At 47.6% G+C, this 27,382-nt stretch overlaps 1 protein-coding gene across 1 annotated transcript in view; it reads right to left on the reverse strand.

The window, feature by feature from the left end:
• LOC134406532 (long-chain fatty acid transport protein 2-like) overlaps nucleotides 1-21,472 on the reverse strand; it is a 31,238-nt gene extending 9,766 nt beyond the window's left edge. Inside the window, exons 1-6 of the mRNA XM_063138004.1 lie at nucleotides 20,926-21,472; nucleotides 15,374-15,583; nucleotides 10,423-10,578; nucleotides 9,964-10,088; nucleotides 1,302-1,496; nucleotides 135-225 (exon numbers count right to left, since the gene is read on the reverse strand). Coding sequence (XP_062994074.1) covers nucleotides 135-225; nucleotides 1,302-1,496; nucleotides 9,964-10,088; nucleotides 10,423-10,578; nucleotides 15,374-15,583; nucleotides 20,926-21,403 — 1,255 coding nt within the window. The 5' untranslated portion in view covers nucleotides 21,404-21,472. The remainder of the gene's footprint in view (nucleotides 1-134; nucleotides 226-1,301; nucleotides 1,497-9,963; nucleotides 10,089-10,422; nucleotides 10,579-15,373; nucleotides 15,584-20,925) is intronic.
• Between the last annotated feature and the right edge of the window lie 5,910 nt (nucleotides 21,473-27,382).

The following is a 27,382-nucleotide window of genomic DNA, read 5'->3' on the forward strand; positions in this document are numbered from 1 at the left end:
CTTACTCGTCTTCCTTGCAAGTAGAGATGCACAGGAGCACTTTTCATATTTAGAAGTGATGAATCTCCCTGTGGGGCAGAACTGTGACAACACAAAGCCCAGTCCAGGTCTGAATGCTTATTTTGTTAGCTTACCCAAAGCCACGGGGATGCAAAGCCCTCTCTCATCCCTCACAGGCTCATCCTTCTCAATGTCATATTGAATAAGTTCATACTGCACCAGTTTCTGAAGTGGAACAGATGGAAAGTGGAAACATGAACCCACAAGGCAGAAATAGAGGGCAGGCATATTGTATATGAACTGGAATGTTGTTATAGCTGACCCACTGGGAAGCTGTTGTTCTTGTCTAGGAACTGCAGCAGAACCTTACAAGCTAAAGGTCTCTCTGTCCTCACAACAGCCCTTTGAGGTAGGTTGGACTGCGAGACAGTGATGGGCCAAGGTCACCCAGTAAGCTTTGCAGTTGAGCAAATATTTGAACCACCTTCTCCTTGGTCTAAGCCCAATCCTCTAGCTGCTGTAACTACAGTTGTGCTCCGCCTCGGACCGAGGCCCTGAAGCCAAGCTGAGGTGGGCTGATTCAGCCCGCCTTGGCTCAGTTCTGAGGCGGTTCTGGCGAAGGCGGAGGCAGCCCGAAGCTGAAGCCAATTGGCTCTGAAGCTTCGGGCTGCCTCAGTGCTTTTGGAGCCAGCCCTCGGCGGGTCCCTTACCTGCTGTCATCCGCCACCGGCGGTGCCACCTTGATTCTGGCGGCTTCCAAGGCTGCTGACACAAATGACAGGAAGTAGGCTGCATGTGGCCTACTTCCTGTCATTTGCATCAGCGGCCCCGGAAGCTGCCAGAAGCAAGAAGAAGGTGGTGAAGGCAGACGGTGGAGGCAGAAGGTAAGGAGACTGGGGAAGCCTTTTCTGGGTGCCAGCTGCACAGCCCAGCTGAGCAGCTGGCACCCAGAAAAGTCTGAGTCGCCTTAGTGGGCCCAAATCTTGGCTTTGGCACCTAGGCAGGTCAGGCAACCCCCAAAGCAAACCTGAGCTGAACTGGGTCTGCTTCGGGGGCTCTGAGCCGGCCTTCAAGGCGGATCGGGGGGTGGGTGGGTGCACAGCCCTAGATGTAACTCACTCATTCTGTAACATAGTAGCGCTTTTCTACACGAGGCACTGAGTGTGTACTCATCATTCCCTGTTCATGGCTGGCTGGGGCATGCTGGGAGTTGTAGCACTCTTTTCCTTCTACACATGCATAGAATTGAGCCCTAAGATTTATGGAAGTCCTGAGCCTTTCCAGTGTGTAACTCTCATTACCTTGTAGATGAAGTTGGTCCTTCCCACAGCTCCAACTTTCCCTGTGTAGTTCAAAAACCCAGCATTCCCCTCTGTGGAACCATAGAGCTCTCTGATTTGGATGGGTCCAAATCGGCGCAAGAACTCCTTCCAGACCTCCGACCGCATGCCGTTACCGATCGCTACTCGAACATTGTGGTTGTGGTCACTGTCCTTCTGCAAGGAAACATGAGAAAAGAGATAGCATAGCTATGTTTCATGGCTTTCTTTACTCTTGTGTAAGAGACTCCAGCAATTATTTGGATTGGGACCATGGAGGAGGCAATTTACATTTTCCCCAAACCTGGGGTTTGCCCTGGGGATGGATCCACACTGGCGGCAGGTCATCTATATGACACAGCCGCTATCGCAAAACCATCCACGGGCAAACCCCCGAAGTTCCAATTTTAAAAAGCCGTGTACTTACCGCGATTTTTCCCACTTGGAGCGAGGCGATGACAGCACCTGCCATCTGTCGCCTTGCCTTGAAGCTGCGGCGGTGGTGTTCCCCAGCTGATGGTGACCCTGATTGGTCACTATCAGCTGGATAGAGGAGGGAGTGGGCCAGCGAGTCCAAGAAAAAATACTACTACAGACTCATCCATCTTTTATTGTTTCAATCAATCCTTTATTTACAGTCAATAGACCAGAAAAAGAAAGGTACAGTCATTCCAAGCAAAAGGTTAATAAGATAACCTAAGCATATAAAACATATAGTTAATAATACATTTTAATACATAAAAATCAAGGGTAAAAGGGAGTAAGATCAGAGCAAAAATGGGACATGTGTTAACATTAGACCTTGAACAGAACATAGGAGGAAAATTCAAGCAATCATACATGGTCTGGTGAGAATGGCCAGATTCAGAAACTTGGCAACCGGGGGCTCTTCCACACATCGTACTCAGGGCGCTTCCATCCGTCCCCAGTGCACCCCAAAAACGATCGTGTAGCTTGCCTGTAAAAGAGACGAGGAAGAGGCGTCCTTGCCAGCGCCACCATCCACCTCCCTCCTCGCCGGCCGGGACGGAGAGCTCGGCGGAAGAAGGCGGGGCGCCGAGCTCTCCGTCCCTGCCAGCGAGGAGGGAGGTGGGTGGTGGCAGCAGTGGCAGCAAGGACTCCTCTTCCTCGTCTCTTTTACAGGCAAGTTACACGATCGCTTTGGGGTCGCACTGGGGCCGCATGGAAGCGGCCTCAATACGACGTGTGGAAGAGCCCCCAGACAAAGCCTGTATAATAGGGCGTATCAGCTCTTTTCTGATATCATCATAGAAACTACAAAAAAAAGGACGTGGGTAATGGTTTCTACTTCAGTTTCGTTACAAGGGCAGCATCTTTTGCATAAAGGAATTTTTTAAAATCTACCTTCCATCAACCTGGAAGGGAGGGCATTAAATCTGGCCAAGGTAAATGCCCTCCTATACTTGGGAATAGTCAACCAGCATAAATATAGAGGACTATCTTTATTAGTGTGTCTAGTTAGGCCTAATGAGTATGGGGAGCATGGGCCACAGGCAGCTCCCTGTAGTTCCTGCCGGTCAATATCTGCTAATCGCTGTTTAACAATCGATTTAGCCTTTGCTAGGTCCATTACTAGCAGATGAGGAGGCGAGAGCCCGATAGTGCAGATTTTTTCTTCAATCATTTTTGCCCAGTGGGATTTATCGGGGTCCAGCGGGATCAGTGAGAGTAGAGAGTTGGAAATAGTGGCTAAGTGGCAACGAAGCCAAAAATATATAGTGTAGGTCCACGCTAGACAATTAAGCGAATTAAGTCCTGCTTCCAAATTTAAAACAGCGCCAGAAACACATCTTGGGGCACCAAATATTAACCTTAGAAAGAGGTGTTGGATACTTTCAAAAGATCCTTTGTAATAAGGTAGCCAGATTGGTGACCCAAACAAAGTCTGGGACACCGTTTTGGCTCGAAAAACCCGGATGGTTGCTGGTAGAAATTTTCCACCCTTTGTGTAGTGAAACCGAGCAAGCGCACCAGCTGCCTGCTTGGCCTTGGTCTTTACATGCTTAACATGGGTACTCCAGCTTAGGGTTTCCTGGAACCAGATCCCCAGGTATTTATAGGAGTCAACCTGGGAGATTCTCTTCCCCTCCATAGACCAGATGAATTTTGTCTTCCTTTTACTGAAGACCATCACCTTGGATTTAGAGTTGTTAATTGTTAGGGAATTCTTCTCACAGTAGTCTGCAAAGCCGTCCATTAGACGTTTAAGCCCCAGACGCGTTTGTGATGTCAAGACAGCAGCATCAGCATATAAGAGGAGAGGAACTGGGGTTGGGCCAGTCTTGGGTGGGTGGAATTGTATTGTCGCTAGTGAATTAGGGAGATCTACTAAATAAAGGTTAAATAGGGTAGGTGCCAGAATGCAGCCTTGTCTGACGCCTTGCTCGGAGGCTATGTCATTAGTAAGATGGCCATACTTGCTGTATCGCATCTGGACTAGAGTGTTATGATATAATGATTGGATCAGGAATAGAAGTCTGCTCTAGAAGGAGAGGTGTTTTAATTTCCCCCAAAGGTGGGGCCGGGAAATTGAATCAAATGCGGACTTAAGGTCCATAAAGGCAGCAAAAAGTTTGCCGCCCTTTGGGGCAGTATATTTATATGCCACATGGGCCAGGACTTGGCAGTGGTCAAGAGAAGAACATCCAGATTTAAACCCAATCTGTTTTCTTCCCAGGATATTCTTTTCACTGATCGATGCTTTTAGTTTGTCGTTTAGGAAACTCGCATAGATTTTCCCCACGATAGATAACAGGCTAATAGGGCGGTAGTTGTATGGATCGTCTTTAGGGCCCTTTTTGTGTATTGGAACAATGAATGCTTTCAACCACATCACTGGGATTACTCCAGATTTGTTTATCAAAGAAAAGAGGGATGATAAGAGGGCAGACCACCATCCAATGTTACATTTCAGCATCTCAGGGGGAATGCCATCAGGTCCAGGCACCTTGCCTAACTTTAGCCACATTATTAAATCCTCCACATTCGTATAATCAACATTTGGCCACTCAGGGGTGTTTGGGGGCAGGTTGGGGGCAGAGTTTGGTTTAGCGCAGTTCCCACAAACGACCCGGAAGTGGGACTCCCAAATCTCAGGAGGGATATGACAGTCTCCACTCCCATTGCGATTACTTAAGGCATCTGTCACTATTTGCCAGAAAGAATTCATGTCGTTGGAGACGGTGGCCACTATCAACATTTGCCAGATTTCTTTGTCTGCCTCATTTTTCTTCCGTTGAATAACTTTTTTATAGTTCTTTTTTAAGTTATAATATGATCTGGGTAATCGGGAATCATTGTTCTCTCGGTATGAGCGGTATACCCACTGAATTTTTCTTTTTAGTTGAACACATTCTCAGTCATACCACTTTTTAGACCGAGTTCTTAAGCTTTTTGGTTTAGGAGCGTTGCTATAAAATGCAGAGTACAGCATTTGGGACAGTTCCTCATAGGCAAGCATACCACTTTCAGGAGACTTGGCTACAATAATACGTTTGGAGATGTTTGAGATAAGTGGGGAAGAGCTAAGGGACTTAAACAGAACTTCAGAGTCTTTTAGCCATTTAATCCTTTTAAAGGTTGGTGTAGGATTCATATTAGAGAGGAAAGGATGTTGCACTATTGTCTTTATATTCCCTGGCAGGGTAAGGTAGAGCTCCAGGGGCAAGTGGTCACTGTCAAGTCTCTCAGCTATTTTAAGTTTACAGCCCAGTGTTTCCAATTCCTTATGCGCTAAGACGTAATCAATCGTGCTGGATCCCTTGGAGGAGATGAAGGTGAACTCTCCTTGTTCATCAACAGTACCATGGCCATTTATAATAATTAGGTCGTTCCTTGTGGCAAATTGTAATAAGCATAACCCTGCATTGTTGGTGTAGGGGTCTTTTGAAGCTCGAGAGTTGGCTCTTAAAACTGTTTTGAGTGCAATCAGGCTATCTCTACAGGTAGCTGGGTCTGCCAGATATCTACCTGTCCTAGCATTTAGGTCACCTGCAATGATTGGGTATGCATTCAGCTATTTTGTTATCCAGTCAGAATAAAGACAGTCAAGTTTAAGCCATATGTCTAAAATTTCTTCTTTACGCGCTAGAGGGGTGATGTAAATATTTATCAGTAGTATAGTCATCTTGCAAGTCGTCAGTTCCAGGATCAAGGCGTGTGCTGACGGATCTCTTTGGGGGAGCTTGGTGATCTTAACATTCAAAGCGGTAGAAATCAGAACGCAGAGCCCCTGGCTGGCTCTGCCTTTCGCGCTGGTGGAGTATGCAGGGAGGCTGATAGAAGTATATCCATTCAGATAAATGTCATCCCGACACCAGGTTTCTTGCAGCAGAATGTCAGTGTCAGCCAGATAGACAAGGAAATCGTCATTCTTACATTTAGTGCTCCATCCAGCTATGTTCCAAGAGATAATTTTTAGAGGAGCCGGGGCTTCCTTTTCCTTGAGTCAGTCGAGTTCAGTTATTGTGTTCAAATGGCCTTTCGTATTTTCTTGAATGCAGCCATTGATAGATTTAAGTTGTGGACTCATTAGGGCTCTGCATAGGCACTGGTCATTGTTAGACTTAGGGACTGTACTTGTCGTCGGCTCTGAGTGTTGCGTGTGGAGTGGATTGGATTTAGGGGAGGCTTGAAGTTTACATTTATATGTGGTAGCAGCATCTTTATTGGGATCTGCCATTTGGCCCAGATTGGTCAGGCTGGTTAGCAGGGCCTTTGAGGGGAGTCGGCCAGGTTTTGAAACCAAGATCTTAGGGCTCAACGGTGGACCTTCTTTTCCTAACTGATAATTCCAATCTCTATCTAGAGGCTGCCCTATCGACTGGGGTTTGATAGCCTCATTAGGGGTTGTAGTTGCGTGGTGAAGGGGCTCAAGGAGCATTGACGAGTTTAGCGCTAGAATTTTGTTTTTCAATTGTAACTTGAGTAAACGTAGATATTTCAGTGAGGAGAGTCTGAGTAAGATTTTAAGTTGTTCCTGGATCGGCATAGCTTCATAGCTGTTAATTAGATTAATTTCATCTGTCGATAGGTCCTCATAGAGGTCAAGGACACTGTCATAGTTATTGTTCACTTTGTTCTCAGATGTTTTAGAGGTTTCTTTATTCTTGCTATTTTTGAGTAGAAGTTGGTTACTTGGACCTTGATCCTCAGTTGCTGACAGATCAATCAAATCCTTTACTGGAGACTCCTTACAAGGAGGTCCAGTTAAAGATGATGATCCTATAGGATATGCTGGAGGCAAGTCTTTGAAATATCTATGTATCTGCATGCCATGTCTGCTAAATGTCTCCTTAACCCAGAAAATTTTGGTAACTGTATCGGGGAAGGCAAATGTAACGATAGCACGAGCATTGTTATAATTGTAAAAGACATATTCTACTTTTTGGATAGATGCCGCGTGCAGTTCCAAATGGGTAATAGAGGACAGGATTGCTCTGATGGTATCAGGTCTCCTTTTATCTTCGGATAGTTTGAGATCACTAGGGTTTGGTTTTGTAGTTGGAGCTGCCAGTTTTTATTTGGTATACTAAGTGCTGCCGTTCGAGATGATATCAGAGGTACTGAAATTGGAATTGGGAGGGAGGGCTTACTTGGTAAGTTCCGTGGTGACCATGGGTCTAGGGAGACATCTTCGATTATAGCACACAGAACTTGCTCTTGGGAGCCGAGGTTCTGTGGCAAGTGGGGTCCATTGATGGGGGCTCTGTTAGTCTCAGCTTCAGCTCTCATTGTTGATTCTTTCAGCTTCTTGTCTTTATCCATTGTTTCCAGTATCTTAAACAGCCTGGCAAAGTTTAGTTTAGGTGATGGTCTCGTCCTGCCTGCAGATGTTTTAAATTTTTTTGTTTGTTTTTTTAGTTGCATGAGATTTAACTTTAGCTGTTTTACCTTTAGGGTTTCGTTTATACTTCACAGAGTCGACTATATATTTTAGGTTGGTATGGTTTCTTCTTGTTCTGTTGTCTTTATCATTATCTTTATATTCACTTTTGCTCTTATTGGTGTCTTTAGCTTGAAGTTTAGATTTAGAGAGCTTCCTTACGCTGGAGTTTTTAAGAGTCTCCCTGTTCCTATTGGCTATTGCTGGGGGCCCACTGACGTTAACAGCCTTAATGTCAGAGTTTGAATGATGTTGGGAAGTCTCGCAGTTAGGGTCTCCAGAATTAGGCTGTTCTCCACCAGTAAGTTTGGCGATGGAAAAACTGGTTAGAGTAGTTAGGAGATCTTTGCATTCTGCGAGGAATTTTTTAATAGAGGGTAGGTCTTCAGCCTGATCTAGCAGTAGCCTCCTGTTCCTCTCATGGTGGTTATTGAGTAGATTTATTAGATCTATTTGATTACTGCTCTTTGTTTCACGGGGGATTGAGTAGGGAGAAAGGCAGGAAATTGAAAGAACATTTTCCTTGCACTGTGCATTGGACTGTTTGTCACTTTGGCTCATTAAGTAGTCGGGTAGGCAGACAATGTGCATATTGCTAGATGATGGTGTTTCTTCAGACAGTACTAGTTCAGCAGCTAGGCTGCGGGTACAGTCGTCTTGTTTGTTCTTCTCCGGGATCCTCATTATACACTGAAGGCCAAGAGACCAATCCAATATACTTCCACTATGCTGTGTTGATTCCAGTTTCGAGCTGGATTGTGACTCTAAATTAGGACAAAGAAAGTCTGTAATTTGAAGTTGTTTTGGGGCATTGACGTAAATCTCCATATCATCAGTCACCGGGGTGATCCCCTGTTGTTTACAGCCATCTCTAGTAAGGACCATTTTGTCCGCTATGAGGTTCGATTTGTAGAAAACATCTGCCTTAGATCTCAGAGGCTGTGCAAATAGTGTCAGCCCCCGAGTTGAAAACAGCAGAGTTTGGTAGTACAGTCAATATGAAGAATAGGAGTTTGCAAATAGTCTCTTGTCTCTTGTCTGTTCTCTTGTCTGTTCTTTCAAGTTCCTAGAGCTCAATTAGATATTCATCCCACGTACCTGTTTCCCTTGAATTATCCTCTATGGCACTAAGCTGTTGCCATTGTTGTTGTTGTTGCTACTGGGCGGCTAGATCCTTTGCATACCAGGAAATGGGTTTAAGGGGGGAAATGAAAAAAAATCATAAAAAATCAATGGATGACCCAATCTGATTCAAATTTGGTATGCTTAAAGTTCTCCTTAATATCTATTACTGTGCCAATTTTGGTGACCTTATCTTTAAAGCTTACGCAGATGTAAATATTTGTTTAATTTTTCTTCAAATCCTGCTCCTGTACCCCAGTGGCCACTCGGAAAACAACAAATGTTACACTTGAAAACTAGAAGCAAAATATTGCACTTCTTTTGGTTAAGAAGCACAATTAAAGCAGGATGCATGGGAGTACTTCACAATAAAAGCAGATAATAGACTGGAAAACTTCAGAGTACTTCACAATAAAAGCAGATTATAAAATGGAAAACTTTGGAGTCCTCTGCACACAATTCGCAGTGATTGCACAGTATAATGCTGGTGTGATAAAGCTCATAGTCAGATCAAAAAAATACACAAATGCTATCTTTACAAGCTCCTCGCCTCCCCCCCCCAATCTGCACCTTTCTTTTGGCATGTTGACAAACAACGTGGTGCCTTAGGAGGTGAGCTGGAATATGTGTTTACAACCCCTTCAAATTCACAGGCCAAACAGGAAAAACAAGGCAAATGTCAAAAATTACAAATAAAACAGTTGGTCCTCCTCAAAGGCATGAGGCCTGCAAATGAATAATTGTTAGGCATGCAGCATCAGATTACTTAAATGTTTGTCACAGCAGGGTAGCAGCTCCATGGTTCTCCAGCGTGGCCATGCCAGAGAAACCCATGAACACCCAAAAGGTTAAAAAAAAAGAACTTTAATAAGTGGGGAGAAGCGCAGACGTGTCCCAGCACTCATGCAATAACGTGCAGCGGTGTGCAGGTGCAGCCGAGGCTCCTTCCAGCACTTGCGCTCCTTGTTGTGCGGATCGCTGGAAGGAAGACAAATGCGGGAGATCGAGGGCTCGAGAGTACCAATGCACCCCCGTCTAGACATGGCTCCAGTCTGTTTTTTTAATTAGGGGTTTAAAGAGAGAGAGAGAGAGAAAGAGAGAGAGAGAGAGAGAGAGAAAGACTCCACAGACCTGCCATGGCCTTTCTTAAAACAACAAGAAACCTCCTCCTAGTAGCAATTTTCTACCCAGCAATACCCCAAAAGTGAACTCAGCTTTTGGGAGCCTTAGAAATGGCCATGGGGAGAGGATGCCTGCTTTGCCGTGCACCCACTCAAACCTTGAGTTGGTCCTGTTTGGAGGCAAACGGGCGTGTATAAACCAGGGTGGGTAACTTGTGTGCTAAAACAATTTCTTATTATGGACATCACAGAAAACGGCGGCCACCATTAAACAGGAAGTGTGGGTGGAAACTGGGCCGTGTGATGGGCAGGGGAGAAGGCGGTGCACAGCCAGCAAGCACAGCCATGACCCTGTCTGAGCTGAGCCTATGTCTCTATCATATCATTGGCACTGTTGTTTGCTAGAGACCAGGCCTAGACGGATTCAGTAGAACAATCTATATTCCTTACTCAGTGTTTTGTCCCCATATATTTGGCCTCCTTTCTCATGAATTACCTTTGGTGCGTTGCACAGGTAGCGCATAGTTTCTCCGATATACTGGATCACAGAGACACGGTATCGTCTGCAATCATCCCAGTACTGGGAAACAGAAAACTTTGACTTCAGGACAAATGTAGCTCCTTATGAATATAATGAGATACGGGGGGGGGGGAGTTTTATATACCACTCTCATACCACTTTCATAGTGGAATATCCTGCTTGCTGTAGATGAGCCCTAGATGGCACAGAATTTTTATTTATTTATTTATTTATTACATTTTTATACCGCCCAATAGCCGAAGCTCTCTGGGCAGTTCACAACAAGAATCAGGCTGTGTTGTCTTCCAGGCCTGCCTCTCATTCTCTCTCCCCACCCATCAAATGCACGATGTATTAGTATTGTTACCTAGTCTCTGTCTACCGCACACCTACAGTGGGTGGGTGTTTGGGCCCTCATGGGCATTCCATACATACCAACTTCCACACATCCTAAAATCCCAGCAAATGCAGCCATGTGGTACAAGGGAAGTGGAGCGTACATGGTATCCTTGGAATGGCCCCCACACAGGCCGAACAGGTTGGCTACAAACAACATCTTCTTCTGGTTGATGATAGCAGCTTTTGGTAGCCCTAGAAGGAGGTAGAGAAAAGGAAGAGGCTCATTTAACAACCTTAACTGACTTTTTCAAGCAAGAAACCCTATTGCACACACACACACACAAAGCAAACTGAATCCTGCAAGTAAATTTAAGAGCCTGGGGCCCCATCTACCCAGGGGATTTATTCCAGTTCTGCTGTACCTCACACACATTTGTGACACATGATCTTCCCGGCTGTTCACAGCAACCACCGGCTTTCATATCATAAACTCTCCATTTTTGCATAGTCTTTTTGTGATGGATTTTCCTGTCACTCAAACTTCAGTTTGGTTTGGGAGTTTGAGTGACCTCAACGAGTGATACTGCCTGTGCTGCCGATCGGAGCAGCCTGATGGGGGAAACGGAAAGTTGCATCAACAAACGGTGGACCCAAGGAGAGGACTTGGCTTCACCCTCCACTTTCCCCCACAAATGAGCCGTGAAGTCAGCATGCTAAAAACAGTCCGCTGAACATATCTAGTAATGAATAATTCCCGTTCCCTTCCATTGCGTTTACTCGGCATGGCAGCATCGGGAGGGATGGGGAAAGGAATTGCTTTGCCTTTTGTTTTAAATCTCGCTAATTCAGAGGAGTGAACCTGTGCATAAGTTTAATGACTTTTTAAAAAAAGAAAGAAAAAAGAAGAAGCTTGTTGATGCTGTGAGACTCCACACACTTGAGCCCAAACTAATGCCGTTCGTCATGCAATTTGCTAGGCAAAAGCAGTTCTTTTCTCTTCTTTTGTATACACCACTTTAATTGGCTGTGTGTGCCACAGGAGCAGTAGATCCAACTTGATGAAAATGCTGTTTTAAACTGAATCGCATTGGAAAGCATCTCCGTGTAGATGAGGCACGGGCTGGATCCCACGTCACAATGAGCCATGCTGAAAACAAGGCATAGTGGTTTCTTTAATCACTCACTAATAAGCCACACTGTTGCTGACAGACAATCAGGTGCTCACCAGCTTGCCAGGGTTTGTTTCCCCCTTTGAGCTTCATCCCACGTACCTGTTTCCCTCAAATTATCCCTACGGGATAATTCGTCGTGGCCTATTTGGATGACATTTTGATTTTTTCAAAGGATCTGGAGGAACATCGCGGTCATGTCCGGTCCGTCCTGCAGGCCCTCTGCAAACATAGATTATATGCAAAACTAGAAAAATATGCATTCCATCAGGATACGATGGACTTTTTCTGGGTTACAACATTTCCCCTACCGGGCTCCGAATGAACCCTCAGAAGGTCCTGGCAGTCGTGGACTGGGAGCCACCTGGGGACTTATTGGTTTCGCTAATTTTTATAGGCGCTTCATTAAGGGGTTTTCACGCATTGTCAAAAATGCGTCTGAAAGGGCGCCAAGTTTTGTTGGACCCCTGAAGCACAGGAGGCTTTCGTACACCTGAAATCCGCATTCACAGCAGCCCCCATCCTCGTGCACCCGGATCCGCAGTTCCCCTTCACCGTGGAAGCCGACGCCTCCAGCCTGGCACTCGGAGCTGTCCTGTCCCAACGACAGGGGCCACAGCAGCTCCTTCACCCTTGCATTTTTTACTCACCTCTGTGGAGCGGAACTATGATGTTTGGGACAGGGAGCGTCTGGCCATAAAGGCGGCCTTTGAGGAATGGCGCCATTTGCTCGAGGGGGCTATGCAACCTGTACAGGTTCTCACCGACCAACGAAACCTAGAACATTCTCAGGCCATGAAGTGTCTTCGACCATGCCAGGCGCACTGGGCCTTATTCTTCACAAGGTTTGACTTTCAGGTTACATACCGGCCCGGCTCCAAAAATGGAATGGCAGATGCACTCTCGTGCACTAAGGAGGCCTCGCCTATAGAAGACCCTGACCCGACTCCCATCCTGTCTGAGACCAACTTCCTCTTGGGAGCAGGAGTTCCTGTTCCAGGTCCGGGAGGCCCTGCCCATGCTCTTATGCCCAGACTCAGCAGGGCCCTGGTGAACCACCAGACCCTGCCAGGCAACAGTTGGGGGATGTACAGGCCAGTTGTTTGTACCACCAGGGTCGGCTCTATATCCCAGAGGGACAGTTGCGGCTTTATGTTTTGCATCAGTGCCATGATGCGTGCACCGCAGGACATTGGGGGTACGCAAAGACCTTGAAGTTGCCTCCCGTGCCTTCTGGTGGCTAAGTCTTCAAACAGACTTGAAGAACTACCTCAGTTCGTGTGAGAGCTGCGCCCGAACCAAGGTGCCTCGGCAGAGGCCTCAGGGACTACTGCAACCTCTGCCAACCCCGGCCAAGCTATGCTCAACTATTTCCCTCGATTTTGTGGTCCATCTGCCCTCCTCCAAGGGTCACACAACCATCATGGTCATGTTAGATTCCCTCACAAAGACGGCACATTTCGTTCCAACCCGCAGGGTCCCCAGTGCCTGCCAAACAGCTCAGCTTATCCTCGACCATGTGTTCCGGCTCCATGGCCTCCCCGAGGCAGTCGTGTCTGATCGAGGCACGCAGTTCACGTCAAGGTTCTGGGCAGCGTTCCTCACCCTCCTTGGAGTGGAACGGAGATTGTCCTCAGCCTATCACAGGCAGATGGGTGGGCAGACCGAGCGGGTAAATCAGGTGCTGGAACAATATCTGCGTTGTTTTCTGAGCTATGATCAGGATGACTGGGTGGACCTCTTACCTCTGGCCGAGTTCGCCTATAACAATGCCAGCCATGCCTCTACGGGGCAGAGCCCTTTCTATGTGAACTTTGGGTACCACCCATGGAATCACCCCAGTACACCTGCAGCCTCTCTTGTCCTGTCTGCCGACGACCACGTCTCCCACATCCAGGCTACACAAGTGGAGGTCATGTGGCATCTAGAAAAGGCCAAGGGGACCTACAAGGAGCAGATGGATCGCCGCCGACAGGCAGGTCCGCTGCTTCAACCCAGAGACAAGGTCTGGCTTTCTATGGAGTACCACCGGTCAGGTCGCCCTTCTGCTAAACTGGATTACCGGTACCAAGGACCCTTCAAAGTCCTGCGGCAAATTAATCCCATAGCCTACAAATTGGATCTGCCGCATACTCTCAGAATACATCCAGTGTTCCACATCTCCCAGTTGAAGCCCTATCTGGCAAACCCATTCCCCAGGCGCACCATCCCACCACCACCGCCTGTCCAGGTGGACGACCACGAGGAGTTCCAGGTAACCCAGATCCTGGACTCCAGAAGACACCAGCGCCAGCTGTTCTACCTCGTAGACTGGAAAGGATACGGCCCAGACGAACGATCCTGGGAGCCGGTGGACAATATTCATGCACCCGCTACACTCCGGGCATTTCATCGTGCACATCCGGACAAGCCTGGACCCTAGACAGGGGATGGAACCCCATTCTCAGAGGGAGGGGGTACTGTCAGGATCGGTACTATTGTTGAGTGCTTACACGACCCAGGTCCACGCTCAAAGGGCTGCTCTGCTGCAGAGTGCTAGCAGAACTCAGGCCCTGGCCAACAGCATTTCATGGTGGGTTAATTCAGTGCAGCTGGGAGCAGCTAGAGTCAGGGCTATTTAGGGCCAACATCAGGGCTCCAGCTTTTGCCACAGCAACACCATTTCTGTGGTGCTCAGCTCCTGTTCCTGACACTTTGTTTGTTCCTGATCTTGGACTGCTCTCTGGACTACAATCCTGCTCTTGCCTCTGCCATGCCTTGTTTTTTTGGATCTTGGTCTGTGCCCTGGACCACGACCTTGCTTCTGGCCCTGTCTGTACTTGGGTTTGACCTTGCTTTTTGAACCCTTGTTCTGCCCTGGACTTGCTACTACCGCTGGCCCTGTTGGACTCTGGTCTCCGCCACCTGGTTGCCCCCGGAACCTCACCCCTGCCTCTTGCTCCCGCCATGTCGTGGTTTTACAAGTAAACCGGTCTATCCCAAGACAGCTTATGTGTGTTAGTCTCTGTACACCTTTGCTGTCCCAGGTCCCAGCACCCAGTCTGCGCTCCCAGCCATCCACACTCTGGACTGTTACAGGAGCATGATCAAGGTATGTCCAGGGCCCTTGGTGTCCGGGTGGGAGGCCACTTGCCTGCTGCAAGCCCAGGCCCCGGCCTAGTCTCATGTGAGCTGGCAGGCGGCCCAATGCTGACAGGAACCTGGGGAGAGGGGGACACCTGCTCCCCCTCCCCCCAACCTCCCTGCCCCCTAGGTCTGCCAGATAGCACTGTATCAGCAGCCTCCAAGCAGCCCGTGCCCCGCGATGACATTTAATTAATAAACTGATATGCTACAACGGCGTATGTTACCCCGGATACAGCTTGTTTCAAAGAAATGCTTACAGCTGCGTAAACTTTAAAGATAAAGACACCAAAATTGGCACAGTAATAGATATTAGGGAGATCTTTAAGCGTGCTGAATTTGAATTGAATTGGGTCATCTGTTGATTTTTTTATGGTTTTTTACATTTCCCCCTTAAACTCACTTCCTGGTATGCAAAGGATTGCTGTCGCCCGGTAGCAAAAACAGCAACCATGAAAGCTTGGCACTATGGGGATAATCCAAGGGAAGCAGGTACATGCGATGAAGCTTTAAGTTTCTCCAATGTTGCAGGCAAAGGCCGTTCCCAGTTGTGGCCTGAGATTCTTTTTTTAGCTGGAAGCGCCAGAGATGGCAATGCCTGTGCTCACCATGGCCCTTCTTGAAGAGGCATCATCTAAACTTCCCACTGATGGGAAAGAAACAAAGAGAGGGGGAGATTTCCATACCTAATCACAACTTCTCCCATTCAGGTTTTCTCAGCCCCCATCCCCCTAGGACAAATCCTTCCTCCTCACCTGTGGTCCCAGAGGTAAAAACATAAAGGGATGCAGATGTAGGAGTTGTATTGGCTCTGCAGGAAAGAGGCACTGGTTCAGCTGAGCTGGATTTGATTTTTCCCAGCAAAGCTTCCACGCCCTTCGTTGGGGAGCCATCGCTCAGGTAGAATACCCGTACCCCTTCCTTCTGTAGAGTAGGCAGGACATCCTCAATGGCCAACTTCAAATCTTAAAGGGAGGAAGAAGATAGGTTGGTTGGACCTTAATTCCCAACCTTCGTTTTGGTAAACCCACCTATACTGCATTGTCTATAGACAATGGCTTTTTAGGGCACATCAATTGCATATACATCCCTAACCGGGGGGACATCTACATGCATGCTTTACCACAGGGTAGCTTCGGAGTGGCAGCAGGTGAGTTACATGATGCAGCTGCCACTCCGAAGGGATCCAGGGGCAAAGCACCAAAGCTCCGAGCTAAAAAAGTGGGGGACTTACCTTGACTTTTTTAGCTTGGAGCCAGGCTCCCCACCTCTATGAAGTCTTTTTAAGAAAAAATATATTAAAGGGGGAAGGGGGTGGATGCGGGGGGGAGGAACGGGACAGCCAGAGCGAGCTCAGAGGTAGGAGAGCTGGCTGCCCTCTTCCTCTCCCATCCCCGGTGCTTCCAGCAGCGGCAGCCGGGGAGAGAAGAACAGGGCAGCATGGAGTCATTTTTGATAAATTTCTGATAAATTATAAGAAATACTCAACCATTTTGATCAGTGGGGAGGAAGCAGCAGCCAGGCACCTCTCCATCGTGCCTGGGTCCAGCTCCAGCTTAGAGTCCCCTCCCTCCTGCTGCAACTGTCTCTGCAGAAGCAATCAGTGGGGGAGGAAGCAGCAGCCAGGCACCTCTCCATCGTGCCTGGGTCCAGCTCCAGCTGAGAGCCCCCTCCCTCCTGCTGCCAACTGTCACTGCTGAACTTTGCAACTAAGATTGTAGTGCCTGAATTTGCTTTCCTTTCCCCCCTCCTCCTCCCTCCCAATCCCCTTTCCTTTTGTGTCATGTCTATTAGATTGTAAGCCTGTGGGCAGGGACTGTCAAGAAATACTTTTGTAAGCTGCCGTGAGAGCCTTTTTTGGCTGAATGGCGGCATAACAATGCTTAAAAAAATAAATAAAAGCAAGTTAAAATCATTAAAATAATTGCTAATGGGATTTACAGTGAGCAGCATCAGGATTACATCTTGATTGCATTGCCCTATGCGTTCATTCACCAACACACTAGGAAGGTTAAATTGGAGAAGGGGATTGTGGATGCACAGAGGAGCACCAGCTCTAATGTCCCCCATATGCCAGGGCCCAGTTAGGAATCGCCAAAATAAAGGAAATGCATCACTACAAATGAGGACATCATTTGCATAAAATTTACATGTGCTAATGTATATGTATAGATTCAAATTTAGAAATAATGATTATGCTTTAAATCGAAATACAATACATCTCACCACAGAAGCTTTGTGTTAGGCCCTCTGAAGAGTTTTTGGGGATGGACTCAGAGGAGGAGGAAGCAGAACCTTTACAGGCAGAGGCTAGTGTCACGGCTGCTGAACTGGTGCCAGCTGGGAGTGGGGTGCAGGAACGGAACACCCGCCTGCTAAGGGTGGTGCAACACGGCAGCTTATAGTATGGAACCACAAGCGCCATCAGCCTCTTGAAGCCTGCATTGTTGACGAGGCTGAATGGCTGGTCATCCGATGTCACCATCTCACCGATGCAGGTGGTGATCTGGGTGGGCCTTTGTCATGCCCTGCACAGAGATGGAGTCAGGAGATGAGGAGGAGGTGGCAGAGGCTGGACCTAGTACCGAGAAGCCCAGCTCAGGTAGTGAGGAGGCTGGACTGGCAGAAACTGTGGCAGAGCCTCAGGGAGAAGAGCCAAGGCCAGCTGGAACCTCTGCCAGCTCTGAGGGCTTGATGCCAGCAAAGGCTACGGAGGAGCAGCAGAGGTCTGAGGAGGAGGCGGAGAAGCCTGGTTTCAGCCAGTTGCGGGCGGAGAAGGCAACCAGACGCTGGTCTCACCGCCTCCACCAGAAACACCAGGCAATTAGGGATCAGCTGAGAGGCCATGACTCAGCACTCTGACTAAGGATAAAAGCGCAGCTGTGAGACATGCAAAGTTGTCAGAGATTATCTGAGCATTCTGGCGGAAGCCTTTGCTCTTGGATCTTGTGACCTCGTGCCTTGTTCCTGAATGCCTGGATTTTGATTCCTGTCTTGATTCCCGGACCCCGTGACCATGTCTGCCTACTCTGGATTCCTGCTTCGACCTTGGACCGGTTTGTGACTACGTCTTGCCTGTTGTTGCCCCTGACTCTGGACTGTGTTACTGGTTTGTCGCTGACTGCTGGCTGTGTTTGAACTTGGACTGCATTATCCAATCTCCTCTTTGCCACGCTCCCTTGACTTTGGACTGGACATTGACTACTCTACAAGCCTGCTCCTTGAACTGTTCCTGTTCCTTGACTTTTGCAGTCAAACCCCCGTTTTCCCCTCCTTTCCCTGCACTGTCTAGCTTCTGTAAATAAACACCTTCGTTGCCTAGCTACCGGCTGGTCTTATCCTTCTTTGTCAAGCCATTTGGCGGCTTTCCCGGACAGTGTTGGAAAACGCCATCTTGTGGATCCATACTTCCCCCACCCCATGTCCTCAAGGGTTGCCTGCCTAACCCTCGTGGGGATGGGAGATGGAGAGCTTAGAATGGCCATGGTAGCAGCAGCAGCAGTAGTAGCCTTCTGCTTTCCCCTGGAACCAGTCGCCTTGGAAGTGCCCGCCTCTTTCCCCAGCAAGATCGACTGGTGCTGCCTCTGCAGATGCATCTTCAGGCTGCTGGTTCCATAATGCCCTGTAGCTGAACCCCTGCTTAGGGTGACTTTGAAGTGGCTACAGACAGCAAAGCGGGGATCCACTCCCACCTCATAGTGGTCCCACACAATGCTTGTCTTTCGCTTCCGTGGTGACACCAATTGCCCACCTGAGCTCTCTGGTGTCGCCACAGAAACAGAGGTTACAGCGGAAGAGGGGTTGGATGAGACTGGGGAGAGAGCCTCGGCCTGCTGGTGCTCCTCAGCACCCACATCCTGGAGGACCGCCTCCTCCTCCTCCTCCTGCCCCTCCACTGTGCTGAGGACCTCGTCTATCAGGTCTGGAGACAGGTCCATCAGTGGGCTCGTGGCCTCAAACAATAATGAAGGAGTTGGGGATACTACTAATACTCCTCTAATGGCACTAATGCTGCTGCCGCCTGCCTCTTGCAAAGGGGCACTTTTCCCACCCTCAAAAAGAGAACTCTGGGCACAAGTTGGAGAAGAGGGTGCCTCTGCCTGCTGCTTCTCCTGCTTCTGTTGAGGAGCAGCCAGCCAAGGACTTGCCCGTTTGATTTTCACAGCAGGAGAGGCTGCCTGCTTTCTGGTGCCAGCCTTCCCTTGACCACCACTGCTTTCAGCACACCCAGCCACAGATGTGCACCTGCTCCCTCTTCTCATGATGATTATAATAATAATAATATAATAGTAATAATAATAATATATAGTTGGGGAAATGGGACAAGTGTGTATGCTTTGCCCAAACTGGATTTGAAGAAATGCTCAAACTTTATTTGCTTTTTTGCAATTCACAAGCAGTGCACACAGCACACTCACACCATAACACACACACAGTCCAAAGTAACACACACACACACACAGAGAGAGAGAGAGAGAGAGAGAGAGAGAGAGAGAGAAGAAGAAGAAGAAGAGGAGGAGGAGGAGGAAGAGGAAGAGGAGGAGGAGGAAGAGGAAGAAAGAGAGGATAATTTTTTTGGGTATTTTTTGTATTTTTTTATATAGAAGAAGGAAGATGAAACACAGTCACAGAACAAGGCTTTAAGAGGGGGAAGAGGGGGGGAACCAACCAAACAAACAAACAAACACTCCAAAAATGAAAAATAAAGTTTATATAAAATCAAAGTAAGGGAAAAACACAGAGCAAACTAAGCAAACAGTCAGAAACAAACAAACACACACACACACCAAGCTAAATCCTAATCTCCTCCAACTCCAAACACAGCAGCAACACAGAACTAACTCCTCTCACCACTATACCAAACCCACAAAGAGACAGAAAGGAAAAAGGTCTCAGGGTGGCTCTGCCTTAGTCCCCCCTCCAACATTGGGATTGGAGGATGCTTCATGAGGTGATCACTTCTCATCAGGATTGGGAGTTGAATCTGCCTGTCATCACTTAAAAAAACCTTACCCCCTCCCGCTTTTAACATTCTAAACAAATTAATAGCAAGCAAACCGCAGCATGCAGAGTGCTGAAAATAGGCTCAAAATTATCCCCACCCACAACTCTCTAAGCACAGCAAGTTTCAAATAGATAGCTTGAAAAACAAAAAACTTATCCACTAATCTTTTCTGCAATACAATCCTATGGGCGAATAAATCCAAAATGGCGGGCGGAGCGCTCCGCGAAAAGAGAAGCGATTCACTTATGGTCGCTTCTCTTTGCCATGCTTCTCCAGCCCCCCAATTCGCTTCTCCTCCACCTCAGGCGGGGGCAGATCACCCTGGTTCGCTGCTGCTTCTCCGATTCTAAGCAAAGCGGATCACACCCCTAACAGTTATGGCTTGGATGAAGGCCAATAAACTGAAGCTGAATCCCAATAAGACACAGACCTTGTGGATTGATGTTTCCCAGGTCCAGGAATTGGGTTGCACTCCCTCCAAAGGAGCAGGTCCAAAGTTTGAAGGGGCTCCTGGACCCATCTTGGTCACTGGAGGCCCAGATGAACTCGGTGGCCCGGAGTGCCCATTATCAACTTTGGTTGGTATGCCAACTACACCCATTCCTAGATAGGAATAGCCTTGCCACGGTCATTCATGCACTGGTAACCTCACAATTAGACTACTGTAATGTGCTCTATGTGGGGCTGCCCATGTGTGTGGTTCGGAAGCTGCAGCTAGTGCAGAACACAGCAGCTAGGGTGCTCACGGGGACACCTAGCTCTGCTCATATAAAACTTATATTAAATGAACTGTGCTCGCTGCCTGTTAGCTACTGAGCCACATACAAGATTATGCTGTTAGCCTACAAAGTCCTAAACAACTTGGGACCAGGATACCTAGCAGACCACCTTCCCTTATATACACCCAGACAACAACTACGATCCTCAGAGGAGGCCCTACTGGCCATTCTGAAATGAACAAAATGCTGCCATGAAGAACCTCGGTGGTGGGCCTTCTCTGTGGTGGCATTCACCTTCTAGAGGACCCTCCCTCATGTGGTTCAGGAGGCAGAAAAGATAATATCTTTTAAACATCTCCTGAAGACATACTTTTTTACGCAGGCTTTCCCTGGTCTTTAATGCAGCTAGTTTTACATTGCCTTTTAAACTTTTAATGTTTTAAATGTATACTTGTATTGTATGGTTTTTAATTGTGAACTGCCCAGGGAGCTTCAGCTGAAGGGCAGTATAAAAATGTAATGAATAAATAAATAAAATAAATAAATAAATAACCATTTCCCACTTGCACACAGATTTCCTCACCTGGCGTGGTCAGTAACACTTTGGCCTCACAGGTACTGAGCACATGCAAGAGAGACTTCAGTCGGATGTTGTAGTTGATGCAGGCCATGGCACAGCCAATCTTCCCCAAGCCCAGCCAGACCCAGAGATAGGCTGGGATGTTCTTCAAGAAAACAGCTGCCGTTTCCCCTTCTTTCAGCCCCACGTGGCCCTGGAGCACTTGGGCCACCTGGCTGCTGCGCCGGTCGACTTCTCGGTAGGAAAAGGACTTGTCTTCGAAGAGAATCAGGGGCTTCTCTGGGTGTTTCTGGACTTTGTCCAAGAAGACGTCCAGCATGGTGACGGGAGGTTTGCGTTGGAGACGCTTCTTGATTCCGTATCCCGTTTGTATTATGGAGAAGAGAAAGACCAGGTCCAACCAAAGGTAGGGGAAGAAGATATTCCCCACAAGGGGCAGGAGGACCAGGAGCCCAAGCACAGCTGTGTACAGGCCCGGCATGGCTGGGCTGTGGATTCTCACCCAATGCCCTGGAAGCGACAGGCACACCGCTTGTGGCAGGCTCTCTCCAAGCCCTGCTGCGTGTAAAGGGCAAAGAGCAACTATGAATGAGATGAAGTTTTCAATCCCCCTTCCACTCTGTCCCTGCAGAATTAGATGAGGAAATCCTTGCCACTGGGTCAATGAACTTTAATCCAGGGATGTTGGTTTTTTAGGGTACAGTTGGACACAAAATGTGCAGTTGGGGGTGGGGGACTGCATTTGGAAATCTGATAAAGTGCAGTTGAAAAAAGCACTTCGACTTGACAATGAGCCATCCTGTGAGGCATTGCTGTCTCTTCCTCTTGGCTATTACTGAATGTGAATCTCCCCCCAAGAAGCTTAAAAACAAGTATAAAGTCTGGGTGCCAAAAAGACCGAAAAGGCAAAAGAAACAATGACAGAGTGCAATTATGCACTTGCACTTTTGCCACCAAATTTTGTTCCATCACTTTGTTGTCCAAGTAGGGGAACTTTGAAATTGTTTTGGAAGCCTGGAAAATCGTCCTCTAGCAACACTCTCTTTGGACTATTATCAAGAAACTGGACACTATACAATTCAATGAAAAAAAACCTACGGTTTATAAAACAACGTTAAGGACGTACATTTTTCCACCAAGCACCAAAAAGCGGGGAAATTGGGAGTTAAGGCTCGCCAGCCTTAACGCCACATCCTCCCTAAGGAGGCAGAAAGTACCAGTGAAATTCTCATTCTGCCAAAGCAGATAAACCATGAGGACAGGATGGAGAATAGGATATGCAGAGGTGACTGTGGGGTTGTGGAAAACTGATGACGAACAACTTAGAGCCACCTACTTCTTTTTTTGTTTAGAGCAGCCCTTCCCCAACCTGGTGTCCTCCTTTTTGGTGCTTGGTGGAAAAGTGTACGTCCTTAACGTTGTTTTATATACCGTAGGTTTTTTGTTCATTGAATTTCATGGCTTTTTGTAAAGGATGACGAGAGCTCTGCCCTCTTTTAAATGCAGTCACTGTAGTATAGATCCTGCAGCTTTAACTGTTGTGATGAAGAGGGAACTTCACCAGGTTCTCCATATATACAAATGACACCTGCTGAAATTCCCTTTTCTATGCAACTGTTAAAGATAGAGGAGCCCTGTGCTCCTCTTCATATGGCTAGGGTCACCATATAAAAGGAGGACAGGGCTACTGTATCTTTAACAGTTGTATAGAAAAAGGAATTTCAGCAAGTGTCATTTGTATGCATGCAGAACCTGGTAAAATTCCACCTTCATCCCAACAGTGGAAGGTGCAAAAGATACACTAGAGTGACCACATTTAAAAGAGGGCAGCGCTCCTGCAGCTTTCACTGTTGCGATGAAGAGGGAATTTCACCAGGTACTGCATGCGTACAAATGACACCTGCTGAAATTCCCTTTTCTATGCAAATGTTTAAAATACAGGAGTCCTGTGTTCCTTTTCATATGGTCACTCTACAGGAGCGAGACATGCTAAATCCAGCAGCAGGTTGTGACTCCGAAGTCAGTGGGGTGGTGAATCCGCTCTGGGTTTCAGCCAGAACTCTAAAGGAGCTTTTCAAAGTGCTGCACCTATTTTGGGGATGGGGTTCCACGCCTTGGAGAGCTCCTTTGGAGTTCTGGCTGGCTATAACAGAAACTTGACACGGATTCATTGCCCCACTGACATCGGAGTCACCAGCCCCCACCAGGTGACCATATGAAAAGGAGGACAGGGCTCCCGTATCTTTAACAGTTGCATAGAAAAAGGAATTTCAGCAGGTGTCATTTGTAGGCATGCAGCACCTGGTGAAATTTCCACTTTATCACAACAGTGCAAGCTGCAGGAGCTATACTAGAGTAATCAGATACAAAAGAGGTCAGGGCTTCTGCAGCTTGCACTGTTGTGATGAAGAGGGAATTTCACCAGGTGTCATTTGTATATATGGAGAACCTGGTGAAATTCCCTCTTCATCACAACAGTGCAAGCTGCAGGAGCTATACTAGAGTAATCAGATACAAAAGAGGTCAGGGCTTCTGCAGCTTGCACTGTTGTGATGAAAAGGGAATTTCACCAGGTTCTCCATATATACAAATGACACCTGGTGAAATTCCCCTTTCATCACAACAGTGCAAGCTGCAGGAGCTATACTAGAGTAATCAGATATAAAAGAGGTCAGGGCTTCTGCAGCTTGCACTGTTGTGATGAAAAGGGAATTTCACCAGATTCTCCATATATACAAATGACACCTGGTGAAATTCCCTTTTCATCACAACAGTTTATTTATTTATTTATTTATTTAAGGATTTTTATGCTGCCATTCAGCCAAAAAAGGCTCTCACGGCCGGCTTACAAAAGTATTTCTTGACAGTCCCTGCCCACAGACTTACAATCTAAAAGACATGACACAAAAGGATTGGGGATTGGGAGGGAGGAGGAGGAGGGGGAAAAGGAAAGCAAATTCAGGCACTACAATCTTAGTAGCAAAGTTCAGCAGTTACAGTTGACAGCAGGAGGGAGGGGGCTCTCAGCTGGAGCTGGACCCAGGCACGGTGGAGAGGTGCCTGGCTGCTGCTTCCTCCCTCACTGGTGGCCTCCCCAGAGACAGTTGGTAGCAGGAGGGAGGGGGCTCTCAGCTGGAGCTGGACCCAGGCACGGTGGAGAGGTGCCTGGCTGCTGCTTCCTCTTTCACTGGTGGCCTCTCCAGAGACAGTTGGTAGCAGGAGGGAGGGGGCTCTCAGCTGGAGCTGGACCCAGGCACGGTGGAGAGGTGCCTGGCTGCTGCTTCCTCTTTCACTGGTGGCCTCCCCAGAGACAGTTGGTAGCAGGAGGGAGGGGGCTCTCAGCTGGAGCTGGACCCAGGCATGGTGGAGATGTGCCTGGCTGCTGCTTCCTCCCTCACTGGTGGCCTCTCCAGAGACAGTTGGTAGCAGGAGGGAGGGGGCTCTGAGCTGGAGCTGGACCCAGGCATGGTGGAGAGGTGCCTGGCTGCTGCTTCCTCCCTCACTGGTGGCCTCTGCAGAGACAGTTGGTAGCAGTGCAAGCTGCAGGAGCTATACTAGAGTAATCAGATACAAAAGAGGTCAGGGCTCCTGCAGCTTGCACTGTTGTGATGAAGAGGGGATTTCACCAGGTTCTCCATATATACAAATGACACCTGGTGAAATTCCCTTTTCATCACAACAGTTCAAGCTGCAGGAGCTAAGTAATCAGATACAAAAGAGGTCAGGGCTTCTGCAGCTTGCACTCCCTCGCCCGCCGCACGCTCACTTACCTCCCTTCGCTCACCGCCTGCTCCAGGCTTCGAAGCCAGGACGCTGGGGTTGAAGGCGGAGGCTTTAGAGTAACCCACCCGCGAAAAGACACTGACAATATTTGCTAGAAGAGGCAGCCATTTTCTCTCAATGTTCCAATATAGCTGATATAGTAAGAATGATGGAGACAAGCTGGAGAGGTTCAGAGGAGAGCACCCAGGATGATCAGGGGTTTGGAAACAAAACTCCATGAAGAGACTGAAACAACTGGGCATGTTTAGCCTGGAGAAGAGGAGATTGATGGAACCAGTTACTTAGGGAGGTTGTGGCCTCTCCCACACTAGAGGCCTTCAACAGGCAGCTGGAGAACCATCTGTAACGTATGCTTTAGGGTGGATTCCTGCATTGAGCAGAGGTTGGACTCGATGGCCTTATAGGCCCCTTCCAACTCTACTATTCTATGATTAAAAATGCATTGCTGTGATTCAGGGGGCTATGACAGTTTTGTGCGTGGAAAGGGTAATATTTTCTCTTTTTGCATCCTGTTACTGGAAGCATCACGGGTAGATGAAGAAATACTCTTAAGTCCATAAGGGTGTAATCTTATGCATGTTGAGAGGGGGTGAGGCCTACAACTGCCAGCATGCCCCAACCCGCAAGACTGGCTGAGGAATGCTGAGAGTTGTAGGATTTTTACATTTCTATCTAAAAATGCATAGGATTGCACTACTGGGCCAGGTTCAGATATTATTTAAACCTTATATTCAAGTAAGGAGGTATGATACATGTAAATGTATTGTAAACCACCCAGAGAGCTTTGGCTACGGTGAGGTATATAAATGTAATAATAAATAAATAAATGATTTATTGCTAGTTTGTAAAAAATATGTCATGCCAACTTTTTATCATGGGATGTCAATGGAATAAGTTTCTAGGTGTTCAGCTATACATTGGGGCACTGAATAGCTGCTGAGAATAAGTTTGATACAATTCTGAAAGTTACTGTACCGTTTCCACCCTTATAAATAAACGCACAAAACTGTCATAGCCCCCTGAATCACAGCAATGCATTTTTAATCATAGAATAGTAGAGTTGGAAGGGGCCTATAAGGCCATCGAGTCCAAACCCCACCCCGCACCCCTGGCTCAATGCAGAAATCCACCCTAAAGCATCCCTGACAGACATCCCTGACAATGTCTTAAGAGAAATATTTTTACAGAGATTTATCCATACACACACCCAAACTCCCCCAGTAAGACTTTGAGATTAACACTGCAAAGGCTGGAATCTGTACAATTTTCAAGCGTGCAAGCTAAATACAGTTCTGTAGGCTTGCATCCCAAACCTCTGCCTGTTTTCCTACAGATTTTGATGAGACTTACTCCAAAGTAAGTGCTAAATGATTACACCCCTGTAGCCCATTCCTATCTAGCAGTAAATTCAAAGATTTTGTTCCATGTCAATGTGCACAGCATTACAGTCCTAAATACTAGGCATGTGCTCCGCTCCGATTAGGAGCGGAGAAGCAGTAGCGAATTGGCCTGCTCCGCCTTACCCAGAGGCGGAGTAGAAGCGGACCGCGGACCCCTAGAAGCAAGGCGAAGAGAAGCGGCCATTTTTCGGAGCTCCTAGTTCAGGCGGAGCGCTCCGATCGCCATCTTGAAAACATTTCGCCCATAGGATTGCATTGCGGGAAATAATCGGGGATAACTGGGTTGTTTTTGAAGCTATCGTTCTGAAAATTCTTGTGCTCAGAGAGTCGTGGATGGGGGTCATTTTGAGACCACTCTCACCTCTCTGCGTCGTGCTGGTCGCGTGCTAGAATTTTTTAAAAATCGGGTAAACAAACGGACAGTGCGGGTCAAACGGCGGTTTTCGCCCATAGGATTGCATTGAGGAAAAGAATCGGGGATAACTGGGTTGGTTTTTAAGCTATCGTTCTGAAAATTCTTGTGCACAGAGAGTCGTGGATGTGGGTCATTTTGAGACTACTCTCACCTCTCTGCGTGGTGCGGGTTGCGCGCTAGAATTTTTTTAAAAATCGGTGGGAAAAATACCTTTTTCAAAGGGCTGAGGGGCAGAGTCAGCTCCCGGTCATGATCACATGATCCCAAAGTTGGAGGAGGGCATAGGCAAAACGGGTAACTTGGGATTCTGGGAAACTTCTCTTTCTTCATCTGAACGGACTTTTCCCAGTGTTTTTTAACACAGTAGCCCCACCAAATGCACAAACACAACCTGAAATCATATACTAAGCCAAGAATAAGAGATAGAAACACAGCACTGCTACCCACCCTAACTTTGGGGAACAACTGAAAAGATGTGGTGCAAGGGGATGAGCTCCCCTAGGGCATCTCATCGTGGACGTGCCCCCACTCTCTCCTGAACTGGAAGGCCATCAGAGCCTTCCAAAGAGAGTAACCCGGTGGAGCAATGCCTATCATGAGTCGAAGTGAGCGTTCTACTTCTCTCTTAGTGGTGGAGCGATGCCTATTATGAGTTGAAGTGAGCGTTTACTTCTCAGAGCTCTCGTGGTGAAGCAATGGCTTTCTTGAGTTGAACTGGCAGCTGCTTCCCCCTCCCCCGGGCACGTCCCCCTATTGCTGGTAAAAGACAGATATAGCCTTTTTAAAAAAGTTCTTCTTGTTGTTTATTCAGCAACACTGCTGCTTTTAATTCCACCCCTCCTTTGTTTATTTGTTTATTTAT

Source organism: Elgaria multicarinata, chromosome 11, assembly GCF_023053635.1.
Source record: "Elgaria multicarinata webbii isolate HBS135686 ecotype San Diego chromosome 11, rElgMul1.1.pri, whole genome shotgun sequence".
Lineage (NCBI taxonomy): Eukaryota > Metazoa > Chordata > Lepidosauria > Squamata > Anguidae > Elgaria > Elgaria multicarinata.